Genomic DNA, 15786 nt, shown 5'->3' with positions numbered 1-15786 from the left:
AATATGGAATTTTATTGTGTCTTTTGGATTTTGGTCTGGGTAGATAGAGGAAAGTGTTGGATGGTCCCGCTGCAGTGGTCCTGCTCGACGCCACACGTGCTCCCCACACGAGGAGAACGGGGCGGCCTTACATTTTTGTTTTAATGAAAACAAATTTTTCCTGATAATTTCCCAGAGTTTGGTGTTTCTGTAAAACTGAGATTTGGGGTTATATCTGTTTTAATTCAGAATTTCATTTTTGTGAAAAGACTCTCTCTCTCTCTCTCTCTCTCTCTCTCTCTCAGAGCAGCAGGTTGCAGTTAAGGCGACCATGGCCCATTTTGCAGGTCTCTCTCTCTCTCTCTCTCTCTCTCTCTCTCTCTCTCTCTCTCTCTCTCTCTCTCTCTCTCTGCTTCTTTGGATCTCATGTTCGTTATGTGTTGGTAAAGTTCTTGACTTTTTTTCAATGGTTGCTCTTTGACACTAGGAGTACTTAAAAACTTTGCATAGTTGCTGGGTTCTTAGCGTTCATGGGATTTTAGTAGGAATTTTCTGAGCTTGTTTATGTTCTTGTCGCAAGCCCGAGAACTATGTCGAAGTGGTGGTGAATTTCCTTGAATTATGGATTTCTTGAGGTGGCCTTAAAGACTTTTTCAAGGTCTGCACTTTGTAGCGTCGGAATTTCTGTTACTCCCATGGAGAACAATAGCTGGGATGTGCTTGTACAGAGGTTCAAGAAAATGAGTGCATTTATCATGTTCAATTAGGGTTTGAGCTCTGCTAATTCTTATATTTTTGTTTCTTGAGACAAGTTAACTTTCCTATTCTTAAATTCCTTAAACCGGTTGCTTTCCATTGTGCCATGAATTCCATGAGAGCTACCATCGAAGTTAAGTTTCAGTGTTCAATTGCAGCTAGCTTCTCTGAGCTTTTGTCTGGATGTCATCAACTGTGGATGAAATTCCATTCTGTAACTCATGTTCTCAAATCAAGTCATCCTCTTTGGTGTCATCGAATTCTTCCTTGAGCACTCTAGATGGCTTGCAGTACTTGTCACTGAGCAGCTCTTACCCCTGCAACGACATTACTATCTTCTTGTAGCTCTAGATATCCTTCTCTTGTAATTGTATATCCTACCATCCTTATATGAAAATGGATATCCTCCAATCTCTCCTTGCACATTGACTCGGACATTTTTTCTTCTGTCCAATACTTGTAACCAAATAACCAGTCTCCACAACATCTTCCATTTCATGGGTTTTGATCACCTCTTTTAGCTTAACTCCTGGATCAAGAGACCCTTTTGCATATAGTAGTGTTTAAAACCACGGACTCATGCTAAGACTCGCCAGGGTCCCAATCCTAAGTCACCTGGTCTGAGTCAGGCAAGTCCCGAGCTGGACTGATCATTTTTAAAGCATTAAAGCTAGGGTTTCGGGGGACCTTGGGGGTGATTCCAAGGATTTCCTCTGTTCCACCCAGGCAGCAATCTTCTAAACACTGGCCTGTAGCACATAGCCAGGACTAATAGCAAAGTGGACTAGGAAGCTTGACGTGAAGTCCTTCATGTACAAGCTGGCTGAATTTCTAGCTTCGCAATCTGAAGGGTTCCATCCTTGCTTGGGACCTCATTTGGTGGAAGAGAACAAGTTTTGCATGTTGTCTTGTAGTTTATTGCTTCATTGTAGTATTATCTTCCTAAATTCCTGAATTTTCCTTGTTTTTCAGTTCCGTAAATTGGATTATGGCGGCAAATAGCTTGCACTCAATTGTGCACATAGTTGAGAATGTCGTATTTGAAAAGCCATGTGATGCACGTCACCCAATTCATTGCATTAGGCGAAGCCGGGACTTTCTAAAACCAATTTCTGGAATGCTTGCCACAACGCTTGGTCTAACTCCAGCATGTGTGTCTTGTGAGAGGTAAATCTCCTTTGGTAACTAAGCTTTAAAGTTTTAAGCCTTTCACTGGCTTCCTCATGGTCATCTTTTAATTGGATAATGAATGGTTGAGTAAAAGTCTATTGACGCCAAAATGATGCAGCAGACAGGTTGCTGTATAAACCATCATCCTCCAAGGGGAAGATCTTTGCCCTAAATTTCATCCACAGAATTGTGCCTATGTGCCTACCTATACTTATCTATTCACAAAAAGATTATGAAAAGCCTCAAACACTGAATCACTGGGTGTGATCAATTCTGCCCAGATGAACACCTTGAAATTACATTGAATGTATTGTTTGGATTAGCCTGACTATGTGAGTTTACAGGTTTAAGATGATGATTGTTTTCTCTTGTAATTTTGAAATGATGAATCCATCATGTCTTAAGTTATTTTAGTTCTCTTTGGTCTTTTCTTCTTCTTTTTTTTGTTTTTCTTTTTTCTTTCTTTTTTTTTGTGTTTAGTGTTTCCTTTGGTCATTATACAATTAGGAGAAGCTTTCCCCACATGACACTAACGTTGATGTAGCTTAAACCGGTGGTTTTGCAGGTTCAAAATGATGAATGCATCATATCTGAAGTTGTCTTATTTTCCTTTTGTTATAAAAATTGAAGATAGGAAACCATGCCCATCATTTTGATCTAATAAAACTCTCAAATAATAATTTTTTTGTGGTGTTGAGTTCTACGTCTGTTTCGATCGTCATAGCCTTCAATAAAAAGACTATGATGGTTTTGAGTTCTACACGAATCATGGTCTTCCATTTTGCTCTATTGAGGGCCATACCTTTGGTAATGGTTTTTTTTATGTATGTCTTTTTTAACTCTGTCTGAAAATAAAGATCCGATGAAATTCAGGTTATTAGCTGTAGGACTCTTCCATACCATGCTTGAATAAATTTGGATGCATAATGCATTTCAAACATTCACAATACAAAAAGGCATTTTGAACCAGTCAAAACCAGATGGGGAATGTTATTTACTTGCTCACCCTTTTAGTTACAAGCTCACCTCTGCGGGAGTGTGCACGAACTAGTGTGGTGTTTGTGTGTGGGCACATCCATTCATGGGTTTTTATGCATGTGATTGTCTCGTCTGTGTTGTGTACTTATTCTTTTTATTGAAGTTTGAAACTCTATTGATGGGTTTCTGTGCTTGCAACTGTATCTATGGCATTCTTGCCTCTCTCTCTCTCTCTCTCTCTCTCTCTCTCTCTCTCTCTCTCTCTCTCTCTCTCTCTCTCTCTCTCTCTCTCTCTCTCTCTCTCTCTCGTGTCTCTCGTGCACACTCACACACACACAGCAGTGATTCAAGTCATTGTCTCGGATTCCCCCGAGTACCTCAGGCCTGGTAGGGTGCAGTTCTGGATGACTAACCCCGAAAATCGGTCGAGTCTGACTCAAACTAGTGGTCGTTTATGTGCAACCTGACTTGGTGAAGTCTTCCTCTGACCTGGGCTCGGGACCCTAGCAATTCAGAACCCGAGCCCAGGCTTTTAAACACTGGCATGGTCTTGATTTTGTAAGATCTGGAAGTAGTAAGGGAAAGTAGAACTAAGATAAGTGCAAATATGTGTGTTTTGATTTAATTGATGTTATTGGGTTTGTTTCCTTCACTGCTACAGACCGAGGAGAGATGGTTGGAGGATAGCCTTTGCATTGGACACCGGAGGGGCTCCTGATAGTGGCGGCAATGAAAGGCTTGACGATGGGGACAACACACCAGGACAGCTAGGTAGGACGCGATTAGGTCGGATTCTTAGTGGGGGTAGTAGGCAACTCTTGGAGAAGCTAAATGGGGCAAGGAGGAACTTTCCAATGAAAGTATTTCTATTGCTTTTAGGTTTCTACACTGCGAATGCATTGGCAACAATATTAGGGCAAACAGGAGATTGGGATGTCTTGGTTGCTGGTATTGTGGTGGCTGCCATTGAGGGCATAGGCGTACTCATGTACAAGAGACCTTTGCCCATACCCATCGGGAAGCTTGAGTCTTTAGTTGGGATGATAAATTATTGGAAGGCGGGTCTTTGCTTAGGGCTTTTTGTAGATGCATTTAAACTTGGGAGCTAGAAAAAGGAGTCTTCAGTTCCTAGCTAGACACTTTTATGCATTACTTTTTCTTGCCCAAGATTCATTTTGTATAATGAGAGCTTTTGGGTCTGTCATTGGATGACTGATGAAACCCTTCAGATACATTTGATCCTCCTCCTCGTCTCAGAAACCCTTCCCAGCTTCTATTGTCCCATGGTTATGCTTTTTCTCTCTTCTCCCTTCACACTTTCTCTTCTTTCTCTCATTCTTAACATTTATTCCTTTCTCCTCATTCTTCATTTTTTCCTCTCTCTTCTCTGTCTCATTCTTGCTCAGAAGTTAGCAGTCTAAGGGTGACAGATATGGGCTTGGCCCGCCAAAGGGGAGCTTCCCAAGCTCAGCTATGCTCTTGGGTTAATGGGGTTGGGCGGGAGATCAGATATTAATCGTTTTGTTTTTTAAATTCATAGCAACATAAGAATAAGAAATTGGCCAGTCATGCGATGATCCATGGCCCAAGCCCAATCCTACACAAACATGAGGTTGTTACGAGCATGGCCGACTAGATGCCCAACCCTCTCATGTTGTATAGCACCTTTTTATTCACCACCATCATCATCGTCAGCTGAGCTTTATCCCGACAGTTTTCCTTAACATTCATTTGGCCAAAAAAAAAAAAAATGTATGGCATGTTTCCATTTGGCAAAATTGTGACTTCCTTCACTTTACAAAGTCATCAAACTTGGCTGGCCGTGACCTCTAGCGCAAGCCCGGCCCAACTCAGATAATGGACTTTCTAAGCCCAATTGCCTGCCCCACCCAATCATCATGCTGCCATTTTACGTCCTTATACATTGAGAGCAAATTGTAACTTCATTTCACTGGACAAAGGCATGAATTTTCCATTGAAAGACTCTGGTAAGAAGAATCCATGCCAACAAGAAGAACGAGGTCACCTTATTTGGCTCTTATTTTCAAATTTCAAAATTTTGAACCCTTGACCTCCCTCATTCAAAGAGCTAAGCCTTAAATGAACTAATAACAACATCCCATGTCATAGGGTCGTGTTGAAACATTTAATGGGAACATAAAGTACTTCATCATCGTTAAAAAAAATTCTCAATTAATTGGGGTCGGTTACATGAATCTTAGTCTATCATTCTACTCAATTAAGGGTCAATACTCTCTGTAAGATTTATAGTCCATATATCTTTTTTCATGGAATATAAAATACCTATTGGTGATAACTGAAAAAATGACTTATATTGTATTTGGGGTTTCTTAAACCTTACAATTTCCCGACACCCTCGAAGCCATTCAATGCCATGAATGTACATTCAAGATATGTGATTTCCCAGCTCAAGAGTCTATCAAAATTTTTGAGGGACCTCAAGTGGTGGAAACACTAACAATTGAGGATGTGGGCAAGAAAATTGTAGGAAACCCAAGAGATAGCGTACCATACATGGATGCTCGCTACCATACATGGATGCTCTCCATTGATAAGCGTTCTCATGAGTAGGTTAATTTGGAAATAAAATGAAACAAGTCATTTCCGTTCTATTTGAAGAAAATATTGGGGAAAATTTTCAATGTTTTGTAAATAAATAGGGTTGAGAAATGAACCTACTTGAAGTGAACCAAAAACTTTGGGGTGCGGTTTCTATAAGGTTACAACTTCAAACAATCTATTAAGGTGCACCTTCAAATTTTATCATAACATGTAATTTTGGTGTAAAAAATTCTTAGGATTATCTCAAAATCTATTTTCATATCTAATTATAAAATTTCAAACTCCAAAAAAGGTTAAAATCAAGTAGATCCTATAAACCTATAGAAATATTGAAAATGGACGGTCTAGATAACGTATTGTAAGATGCACTATTTCTAAGACTCAAAATCGTTTTTTTTTTCCTATTCATACATCTCGATGTCAAGATAATCAATTAGAGGGTTTTTCAAATTAAAACAACCTTTCCAATGGGTTTTTTATGTGCATCTTTAATTCTATAGCAACCTTATATAAACTTTTTACAAAACTTTGTAAATTCGATAATGGACAGGGGTGCAAATAATATTATTCAGTATTCAGTGGTTTATCTAAACTGGGCCTTAAAATTTTCTTTCAGGAATTTAGAAATGATACATCAAATTAGGGTGTACTGAAAAATTTACCTTTTTAGGAATTATTTGAGATAATCGGAATTTTAAGTTTCTCAGATATTATAATTTACTAGCAGCTTAAACGTCCATTGCATAGAGTTGTTAAAGGGAAAAAGTTTATGAAAGGATGCTACCTTATAATGTAGAATTACGATGCCCCACAAAAATCCATCGGAAAAGGTAGTTTTAATGTTGAAAAACCTTTTGATTGAGCATCTCGACATCGAGATGTATGACTACGAAAAATAAAAAGATTTTAAGTCTCAAAAAATAGTGCATTTTACAACGTATTATCTACACCGTCCATTTTCATATGTTTATAGATCTACTTGATTTTAACCATTTTTTAAATTTTAAATTTTATAATTAGATATAAAAATAGATTTTGAGATAATCCTAAGAACATTTTACATCAAAATTATATAACAAGATAAATTTTGAAGGTGCACCTTACCCTCTACACCTACGGATGCATCCCTTATGTGATTGTTTTAAACGCTTGATTTATTTTTATTTTTTTGGGGGGCGGGGGTCTTGTGTTTATTTCATTTATTTTTTTCTTATTTCAATACTTGGATGTTTTTACAACAAATTTATCAAGCCAAACCTAAAGTTAGAACTATTTAGCATGATGTTGCCCATAATTTTTTGTATTTAATTTTAAACAGCATATAATTCTTTTTATAAAGGGTGAGGTTTTCATAAGGATGCAACCTTAAACAATTCAATCAAGGCACACCTTAAAACTTTATCATAACATATAATTTTGTTATTAAAAATTCTTAGTATTAACTTAAAATCTATTTTCATACCTAATTAGAAAATTTTAAGTTTAAAAAATGGTTAAAATCAAGTAGATCTATAAATATATGAAAATCTTGAAAATGGACGGTCTAGATAATGTGTTGCAAGATTCACTATTTCTAAGACCCAAAAACTTTTGTTTTTTCATTTTCGTACATCTCAATGTCAAGAGGATCGATTAGAAGGTTTTTTTTAACATTAAAACAACATTTCATTTTAACGTTGCAACCTTATATAAACTTTTTTCTTTTATAAATTGTCAAGTAGCACATCAAGTCAGACATCATAATGGCTATTGAAATTTATCATTACACACTTGCGTTTGGGTTTTGACAGTTTAAAATTGACCTTATTTGGTTATTCAAGTTTTGAAGCTTGTCTTTTACTGTCAAACCAATCGTTTGATAAAATTCCCGTTTCAAAAATTTGGAGTTCCAAATCAGGGATACTTTAGAAAAAGTAAAATAAAAATGCAAAATGTGAAATATCATAAGACATTTTAAAATGCCAAAAAATATATAAAAAATTTAGTATATATATATAGGACCTGGTTTTTATGCAGCCAAGCCCGCATATGTAGAAATACGGGCCTATTCATAAATCTATTTTTGAGATGGTTTTTTGGACTCAATTTTTATAGACATATATAATCTGTGACATGATCTTGAATATGAAAAAATAAAGAACTTTTAAAAACTAAAAATAATAATTCTAGTAAGTTAACATTTGGACTGTTAGTTTCAAAATAGTAAAGCCTCACCTTATATCTAATGGAAAATTATAGTTCAGGGTTAAAAAACCTTCAAATCGACCATCTCGGTTTGACCATCATGATTGTATAAAAAAAAAAATTCAAATTTTAAAAATAGTGTATATTGTAAGTAACATATTATCAAGACCGTCCATTTCGTGCTAAAAATGACTTTTCACCCATGTTTCTGGAAGCTCTGTAGTATTTGTTGATTAGTTCGTCCATTATTTATAGAAACTGCATCATATCTATAGATTATAGCCTTGTAGAGAGAGAAAGAGAGATTAAAATTCATATACACCTTCAGAGCATGTGACCCATGAGAGAGAGAGAGAGAGAGATTAAAAATGATAGGCACCTTAAGAGCATGTGAGCCATCCCTTGTAGTCATGATGATGAGCACGACCTCGGCCGCAGCAGCAGCATCACCCGTACAGACCGGTAGAACCGGTTAACGGTGGGGTCCACGTGTCCATCCCCCTGGACACAAGTCCGAGGCCCCGTAGACAGAGACGGAACCGGCCCACTGAGCCGACCGGTCCGACACGACCGTCAGACCGACACGTCACATAACTCCACGTGTCCCCGAGACACGTCTTCATTGGCGCGTTAGTCCCGAGGTCCGAAAGGATTACGCAGAATACACCACGTGTCTTGCACATGTCAGGGTAATGACGTGGCAAAATGCAGGGATTAATTCTCCACGTCGGCGGAGAGAATGACGTCAGCTCAAGGCGACGTGGAATGAAAGGGACGGGTCGATGAGCGGCGGCGACCGCGCCCCGTCCCAAGAGACATTCCTTGCCGTCCGATTTGCTTTTCCCTATTTTTTATTTGTTTTTTTTAATGTATTATTATATTCTCTCTTACGGTGATGTGGGGCCCACGTGAGAGGGCTTTATGGGCCTGGTGGGGCCCACGTGCCCCTCTGTATGATTGGATAATCAGTGGCGGGATTTGGTTTTTTAATTCCAGGCTTTTGTTAATTAATGGTTGGAATTGGGAATATTATTAAAAAAAGCTGCTGCTTTTTTGGAAAATGCCATTTTTCTGCTCCATTTTGGCTGTCTCACTCTTCACAGAGACAAGGGTCCTACTCATCATTCTCCCCCTCTTTTAATTAATTGTCATTATAATTATTATATAATGTAGTATGGTCCCAAGAGTAGGGTAGCTTGACTCAGCTTTCTATTCAAATTTGCCCCCGTACAAGGGACATTGGAGTCATGGGCTTGTTTAAGAAAATTCATGCCAATATTGCTTATCGTTAACCGGTGGAACTAAAAGAAATTCATATTTTATATTTAAAGTTTGTTAATATTTTAAAAAATAAAAATATTTATGCATTCATCATCATCTGAGTCTTATTCTAACTATCCGGCTACAAGAGTCATACTCTGATATTTCGCTCTATCAAGAGTCATTCTCCCAAATTGGAGTTAGTTATTCTAAACCAATGTCTTTATCAATAATTCAAATCTATTGGTCACATATGTTTTCATCTTCTATACAAGTGATAAAGGCACTGGTTCAGATCTACCAATTCTGAACCAGTACTTTGTACATGAAAACATTAGTTCGTTTCAAAGTAGTTATAAAGACATTGTTTCAAAACTGCTACTTCCAAAATGGAGGCATTTTTGGGACAAGTAGAAAGGCAAAAAGAGGGATATTATATAATAACAAAATTATGGAAATATTTATTATGAGACTTATTAGCATAGATGTCCCTCTATTTTTATACCTTCCAAATTTCTGGCACCTAAATGACAAGGGAAACCTTTCTAATTGTTTCACACACATAGAGTTTATAATGTGATATCAAAAGTTTTGATTAAATTATTGAGAGTGGGCTAATAATAATGTAATAGAACTGCATCAATTGTGTTTTTCATACTACAATTAATAAGTGATATTGTTATCAACCCACGTTTAGTCACCCTATTAATTTTGACTGGCTCACTCCTAGCCGTCCGATTAAGAGTGGATGACAAGATGCCTCTATGCATAGAGCTTTATATTGCACAAAACAATATGTGACATTACTATTGACTCGGTCTTAATTATGAGATTTGAATACAAGATTAGGGTTGAGAATTTTTTCAGATCAGGTTCGGATCCACCCCGATTTGGATCTGGGTCTGAAAAGTATACATCAGATCCAAATCTAGATCCAAATCCAATTGGATCTAGAATATTCGGATTTAAATCCAATCTTGAAAGTATATATAGGATTATGATCCAAATCCATATCCAGATCAATTCCCATTTTGTATATTATAAAATTAAAATATAATTATAAAAATTAAAATAATTATATATATTATATATAAATCATAACATATAGTCTATACTATCTATACATTATTTTAAAAAATTAGGTCGGATCCGGATCAAATCTACATGTACTTGGATCTTACACGAATTACAATTTTAATCTAAATTTTGGATTTGAATCCGAATTTTGGATCCATACCCGAAACCGGATGAGATCCAAATTTTGGGTTTTCGATCGAGAGTGTAAATTTTCAGCCCTTTGCTAGATGCCCACAAACAAATATACCAAAAAGAAGTGTGCATATCAAATTGAAACATACAAAAGTTCCCCTTATAATATGATTGGGTGGCTGCATATGCCAAACTCTCTCTCTCCTCTCCCAAAAATGTTATAGTTTCTCAATTGTATAGCCTTCACCTATATAAACCACAACTATTTGTTTGGATAAGTGAAATTCATTGAAGAGGCACTATTTACTTACAATTTAAAGTTAGTGAGTAATGAAATTCTAAGTCATAACCGGCTACTTTAAGTCTTTGTATATATTTTATGGGATTGTCTGCATAGACCATTTATCTTTTGTATATAGAGGTCAAAATCATTTTAGCCTATTATATTTCAAAACGGGTGGTCTTAATAATGTCATTAAATAAATATAAAGTTTCAAAAAAATATTCTCGAATTTCGTGACTCACCCCAAGCCGTCCAATTTGACATCTAATGACAAAAGATAAATGATATCTTTAAAAACATTCTCATATTTTATCAGGGAAGAGAACTCCAAAATATAAACTCTATAAGAAAAACTAGCTTCCAAGAATTTCAAGTTGATGGGAGTTATATGAGAAACATCCTCCATTGCAATTCATTGCCTTTTCAATGTCAAATTTTGAAAATTTTACAAAGGAAAAGGAGTGTTTTTTACAACACGATATTCATGGAGGTGACACATGCACATGTTTATTCTTGGAACATGTCTATATACAAAAGACACGACACTTGCATCAATATTTTTAAAATTTAGGTATTTATCTTTAATCTCTATTGTTGAAATGTCACTATAGAAGTACTCGACATCGTATATCCCCCCTCTCCCTTTCTTCAATGGTGAATGAATTTGTTGTATCTACGCAACACCTATAGGCGAAAATGAACAGTGATTTCGCCTACCCCCATACCGTCCAAAGTTTATCGCCCAATCACTATTGTCTGGTAATATTTTATTTTTTATTTTTTTTCTAAAAATCCGAATGACATGAAATTTAAAACGTGTATTCATCAAAAATAGGGGAATCTTTGAAAAATATAAAAAAAATATTTTACATGAAAAAATTGACCAAAATTCCCTCGAAAAGTTTTGGGGGTATTTTGGTGGATTTGTTTTTGCTGATAATTTGTTTTATATTTTTACTAGATGCGCCTCAGTAATATGTACATACCTTCCAAATTTCAGGTCATTCCGATTGATAAAAAAAGAAAAGAAAAATAAAACACTACTTGACAATCGTGACTGCAAGATGAAATTTAGACGTAAAGCAAATCGTTAAAAATAATCATTTTTTATCATCATTAATTAAGTTTCCTAAATTTAAATCTTGGAGTTTCGAGAAGATGATGTAGGATATAAGTATTGAATCTGATGATAGGGTTGGAAATCAGGAAGGTCGAACTGGTGGGTGCAACATCATTTCACGGTCCAGACCCTCCAAGGGAACTGAAAAATTGATCTAGGTCTAGCCCGGTCCTAACTAGGTCTGGATCGATCTGACCCAACCCGATATTTTAATATTTATGGTATTTGTATCATTTAAGTTTCAAAAAAGTGTCGACCCCAACCCAACCCGCTAATCAGCTCAGAAGTGATCGACTCCTAGTGGGGTTAGACCCGATCTAGATAGGAGTGGCAATGGGTCGGGTCCGGTTGGACCTGGACCCAAATAATATATGGGTCTAGGTTTTGGACCTGGACCCTACCTTTTGAGTCAAAAATTTGGACCCACGCCCACAACTGAGGTCAGGTCTACTCATCAGATCCGAGGTTCGGTCGGTTCCATTGCCACCCTATGACTATGAGTTATTATTATTATTTTTACCTTTTTTTTATCATCATATACCCATATTATTTGCAACATTTGCACTATTGCACAACATTTATGAATACCCACATTCGTTACGTAATAATTAAAAATTCCTAAAAAACAAGCATATTGGCAATATTTATGAAAACCCACATAGATGTTGGTTTAAAAGCTGAGTTTGAGTTTAAAAGCCCTTTTGAGAAGTCAATTTCACAGATGAATACCCACACAGTAAAAAGTATGAGTTTCTACATTATTTGGGTTGGGTCCTGCAAGTATTCAGGTCCAGGCTTTGGACCTGGACCCGACTTTTCAAGTCCAAATTTTAGATAAATACCCAAACCCAAGGTCGGGTCTACCTGTTGGGTCCCAGCTCTAATCGGGTCCATTGCCACCCTTAGATCCAGACCGAGCCGTTTATACCCCAAGGTGTGGCATGAGTGAGAAAAAGAGTAAGAATATTTGATAAAGTAAACAAATATATTCCATAAAGTATTAACAGTTGGGCAAAGAGAAGAGAGAAAGGAAGACCTTTATTTACATAGTTATTGTTGCATAAAGCAAGTAATTTAAGCCACGTTTTATAGCATGTAGCACCTCCAACTTCATTGAAACACCGACTCTGTCCATCTAAATGAGAACTTTGATTAAGCCATTGACTTAGAGTTTGGTAGCAATGATGAATTATACAGTAGCAGTTCCTCTAGGAGACAAAATCATGGGAATTTCTGAGTAAGAAAAGAAAAGTGACAGTGTTTTCCTTATGTTGAGAATGATGGGAACACCTTTGTTTTTTTGCAGTGACCCTTTTCCCCCTCTCTTAATTCTTTCTTCACTTTTCTCAGCCTTTACCAACCCACTAACTAATCCTTACTGAGAGAGGCTCACCATTTATGAAACCATATCCATTACCAAATTATAACACAGACAAACTTAATAGCCACAAGGATTATCATGGCCCAAAGATTATGTGCTCCTCAGGGATCATATGTTCATTTGCTCCCTCGAGTAAAATTCTAGCTATGAGCTTTTCTATGCTTTAATTTTTTCGGATGTAACCTCCTCAACCTTAAGGCGAACTCTGAAAATGAAAAGAAAAAGAAAAACCAAGTGCTATATATGTGCTTGAGAAAATAATGTTTGATAGAATTCATCCAATTTTTTTTTACTGTCAAATGTAAGTTCTTAGGAGTTAAATTTATCTTTTTCAGAAAGTCCCCATTTGGTTATTATGATGTTGATCACAAATTTAGTATAAAAAAAATCCTCCAACTCGGTTTTTCCGAGGGATTAAGTATATAGTATGCTCCTGTGAAAATACACATTACACACTCAACATAATAGGCATTGAGATTTTGCTTGTGGCCTCTCTATCAATCATCAACAGAACATAGATGATTGAATTTTAGGACATTTTATGCACACCCAATAATGTGGTCCCTATTCATCAATCCATGAGAAAAAATATTTTCCTCTTTCCTTTACATTTTTCTTTTTATCTTTTTGTACCTTGCTTGAGGGGATGTAAACAAGCAAGGGAAACAGCACTGGGCAAAATGTGATTGGTTTTTTTCCCAAGTGGCCCCACATTTGTGCCCTTGGATCCCATGGCATTTGGGTTTGGCCATCCTTATTTGCACACTCTAAGTCTGGTCTCAAGAAAGTAAAAAGTGGAAAGGAAATGGAATTGAGTTTGCCCAAGGTCAAGATTCTCACACTATTGAGTTCATTGTTTCTCTCTCTTTCTCCACCTAAGAGAGAGAGATTTGTCTGGCTTTTTTAGGATCTTAGAGAGAGAGAGAGAGTTTTGTCTGTCACTTTTTGTATCTTTGCTATTTGTTTGAGGCAAAGGCCATATTGTTACCTAATATAATGAAGACAATTTTGAGGTAAGGGTGATATACATGAAGAGTTGATTCTTTGTATAATTTTCTTTTATTCATATAAAGGGTGTGGTTTATGTAAACCATGGCATCAATCTTAAATAATTAAAGTAAGGTGCATCTATGAATTCTGATGGAAGATGCAATTTGGGGGGTTGGAAACTTCTACTATGGCCTGAAAATCTAACTCTATCTATATATGTGAAATTTAAAGATATAAGAATGATGCGGATCTAACTGATTTATAAGCATTTAAAAATCTTGAAAGTAGATTATTCGGATAATGTGTTACAAGATTCACTACTTTTAAGACTTGAAATATAAAAAAAAGCTAAGTTCAGCCCCAGCTGATGGAATAGTATAAGCCCAACGGCCCAAATTGAATCAGGGTCACTCTTATGGTCACGACTTTATTTCGTAATTTAATTTTATTTATTTTTATATAAATCAAAGTAAGATAAAGTTTGTAGCGTCCACATTTCTAATCAAGATGCACTTATTAAAAAATAATTCATAGAAAATAAATTAACTAAAATACTCCCAAAAGTTTTTAGGGTATTTTAGTCAATTTATTTTTTATAAATTATTATTTTTGATATTTTTATTAGATTCTAATATTTTTAAAGAATAGACGTTCCATATTTCATGTGATTTGGATTTGTACAAAAAAAAAATCAAATTCAAATACGAAATGCAATTGTGACCATAAGATCGGCACATATTCAATATGAGCCATTAGGCTTACACTAGTCCATCAGCCTATCGACTGACAATAGTTTTTTTTTTTAAATATGAATTATTTTTTATTTTTGAGGTTGAGATGATAAGTTGGAGGGATTTTCTTTGGTTAAAAAAAAAAAAAAAATCAACTTTTCCAATGGGGTTTTGGGGTGTGCATTAATTTTATAGTATAAGATTGACGCCTTGTATGAATTATTTTCATAAATAAAACATTTATGTAAAAGATTTATAACTCAATGGTTTTATGTCACAGAGTATAAGCTTGTGCGCTAAAAGTCCAAAACACAAATATAGATAATATTTCGCCATAAATTTGGCATAATATCTTTTATTTGAAACATATATGATTATAATATTTTATTTTGAGTTCTTTTTGATAACTTAGATTCGCTGTCCATCAATTTTGTCGGCCTATTTTCACCAAATGGCTGACTCATTTTATCCTCTTTTTTCTCTTCTTTTCTTTTTGTTCGTCTTTTCTTCTTTTCTTTTTTTTTTCTTTTTTTTTTTTTCTTCTGCCCAAGGAATTTCTACCTCCATGGGCCTTATGATGAAGTGAAAAGATTTCATGCTCTTGATGGAGCATGTTGTCCATTTACTCCCTCGGGCAAAACCAATTTGGGAGTATTTTTAGGTCCCCAAATTTTGCAAATGTAACCTCTTCGACACATATGTTATACATTGGGCTTAAAAAAAAAAATGCTGCCCCAAGATCGAATGTAAACCGTCTAATTTTTGGTGGGTCAAATCTAAGAGTCCAAAAACTCAAAATTAAAACTTTTTCTTTTGAATATAATAATTTAGTGATTTTAAGGCAGTTTCAAAATTTTGTTTTAGAAAATTTCCTCCCAAATTGAGTGAGTGTACACTATGCTCCCGCAGGAGCGTAGTATACACATCCATGCACGTATCTATTCCAAATGGGTTCAACTTCTATACATAGATCTTTTTCAAAAGGGTTCAACTTCTATACATCTATCTATTTCAAAATCGTTTTTATAATAAATGCTTTTGTGGCCAGCCAACAAAAAGAAGAGTTGGAGCTTTCTTGTTATTCTCTTGCAATATATAAATGAAACCATAGATTGAATTCCAACTACATAGGACAAACAAGACAAATCTAGACAACGAAAGA

The 15786-nt window shown here is 35.8% G+C and overlaps 1 protein-coding gene across 1 annotated transcript; it reads left to right on the top strand.

Annotated features, from left to right (window-relative positions):
* The first annotated feature begins 21 nt into the window (after window positions 1-21).
* LOC18447678 (ycf20-like protein) lies at window positions 22-4167 on the top strand. The gene is made up of 3 exons (XM_088846062.1): window positions 22-326; window positions 1708-1902; window positions 3545-4167. Exons 2-3 carry the CDS (start codon window positions 1724-1726, stop codon window positions 3990-3992), a joined length of 627 nt encoding a protein of 208 aa, XP_088702188.1. The 5' UTR covers window positions 22-326; window positions 1708-1723; the 3' UTR covers window positions 3993-4167.
* Window positions 4168-15786: the final 11619 nt, after the last annotated feature.

The sequence above is a fragment of the Amborella trichopoda genome, chromosome 9, assembly GCF_054954075.1.
Source record: "Amborella trichopoda isolate Santa Cruz 75 chromosome 9, AtrichopodaSantaCruz75HAP2 v2.0, whole genome shotgun sequence".
Classification (NCBI taxonomy): domain Eukaryota; kingdom Viridiplantae; phylum Streptophyta; class Magnoliopsida; order Amborellales; family Amborellaceae; genus Amborella; species Amborella trichopoda.
This window is presented reverse-complemented; position numbering and strand designations above follow the sequence as displayed.

Excerpts from the sequence above, each read along its gene's own strand:
- LOC18447678 (XM_088846062.1), top strand. The coding sequence starts at position 1,724 with ATGGCGGCAAATAGCTTGCACTCAATTGTGCACATAGTTGAGAATGTC. Across the intron at positions 1,903-3,544 it reads GCATGTGTGTCTTGTGAGAG|ACCGAGGAGAGATGGTTGGA; the intron begins GTAAATCTCCTT and ends TCACTGCTACAG.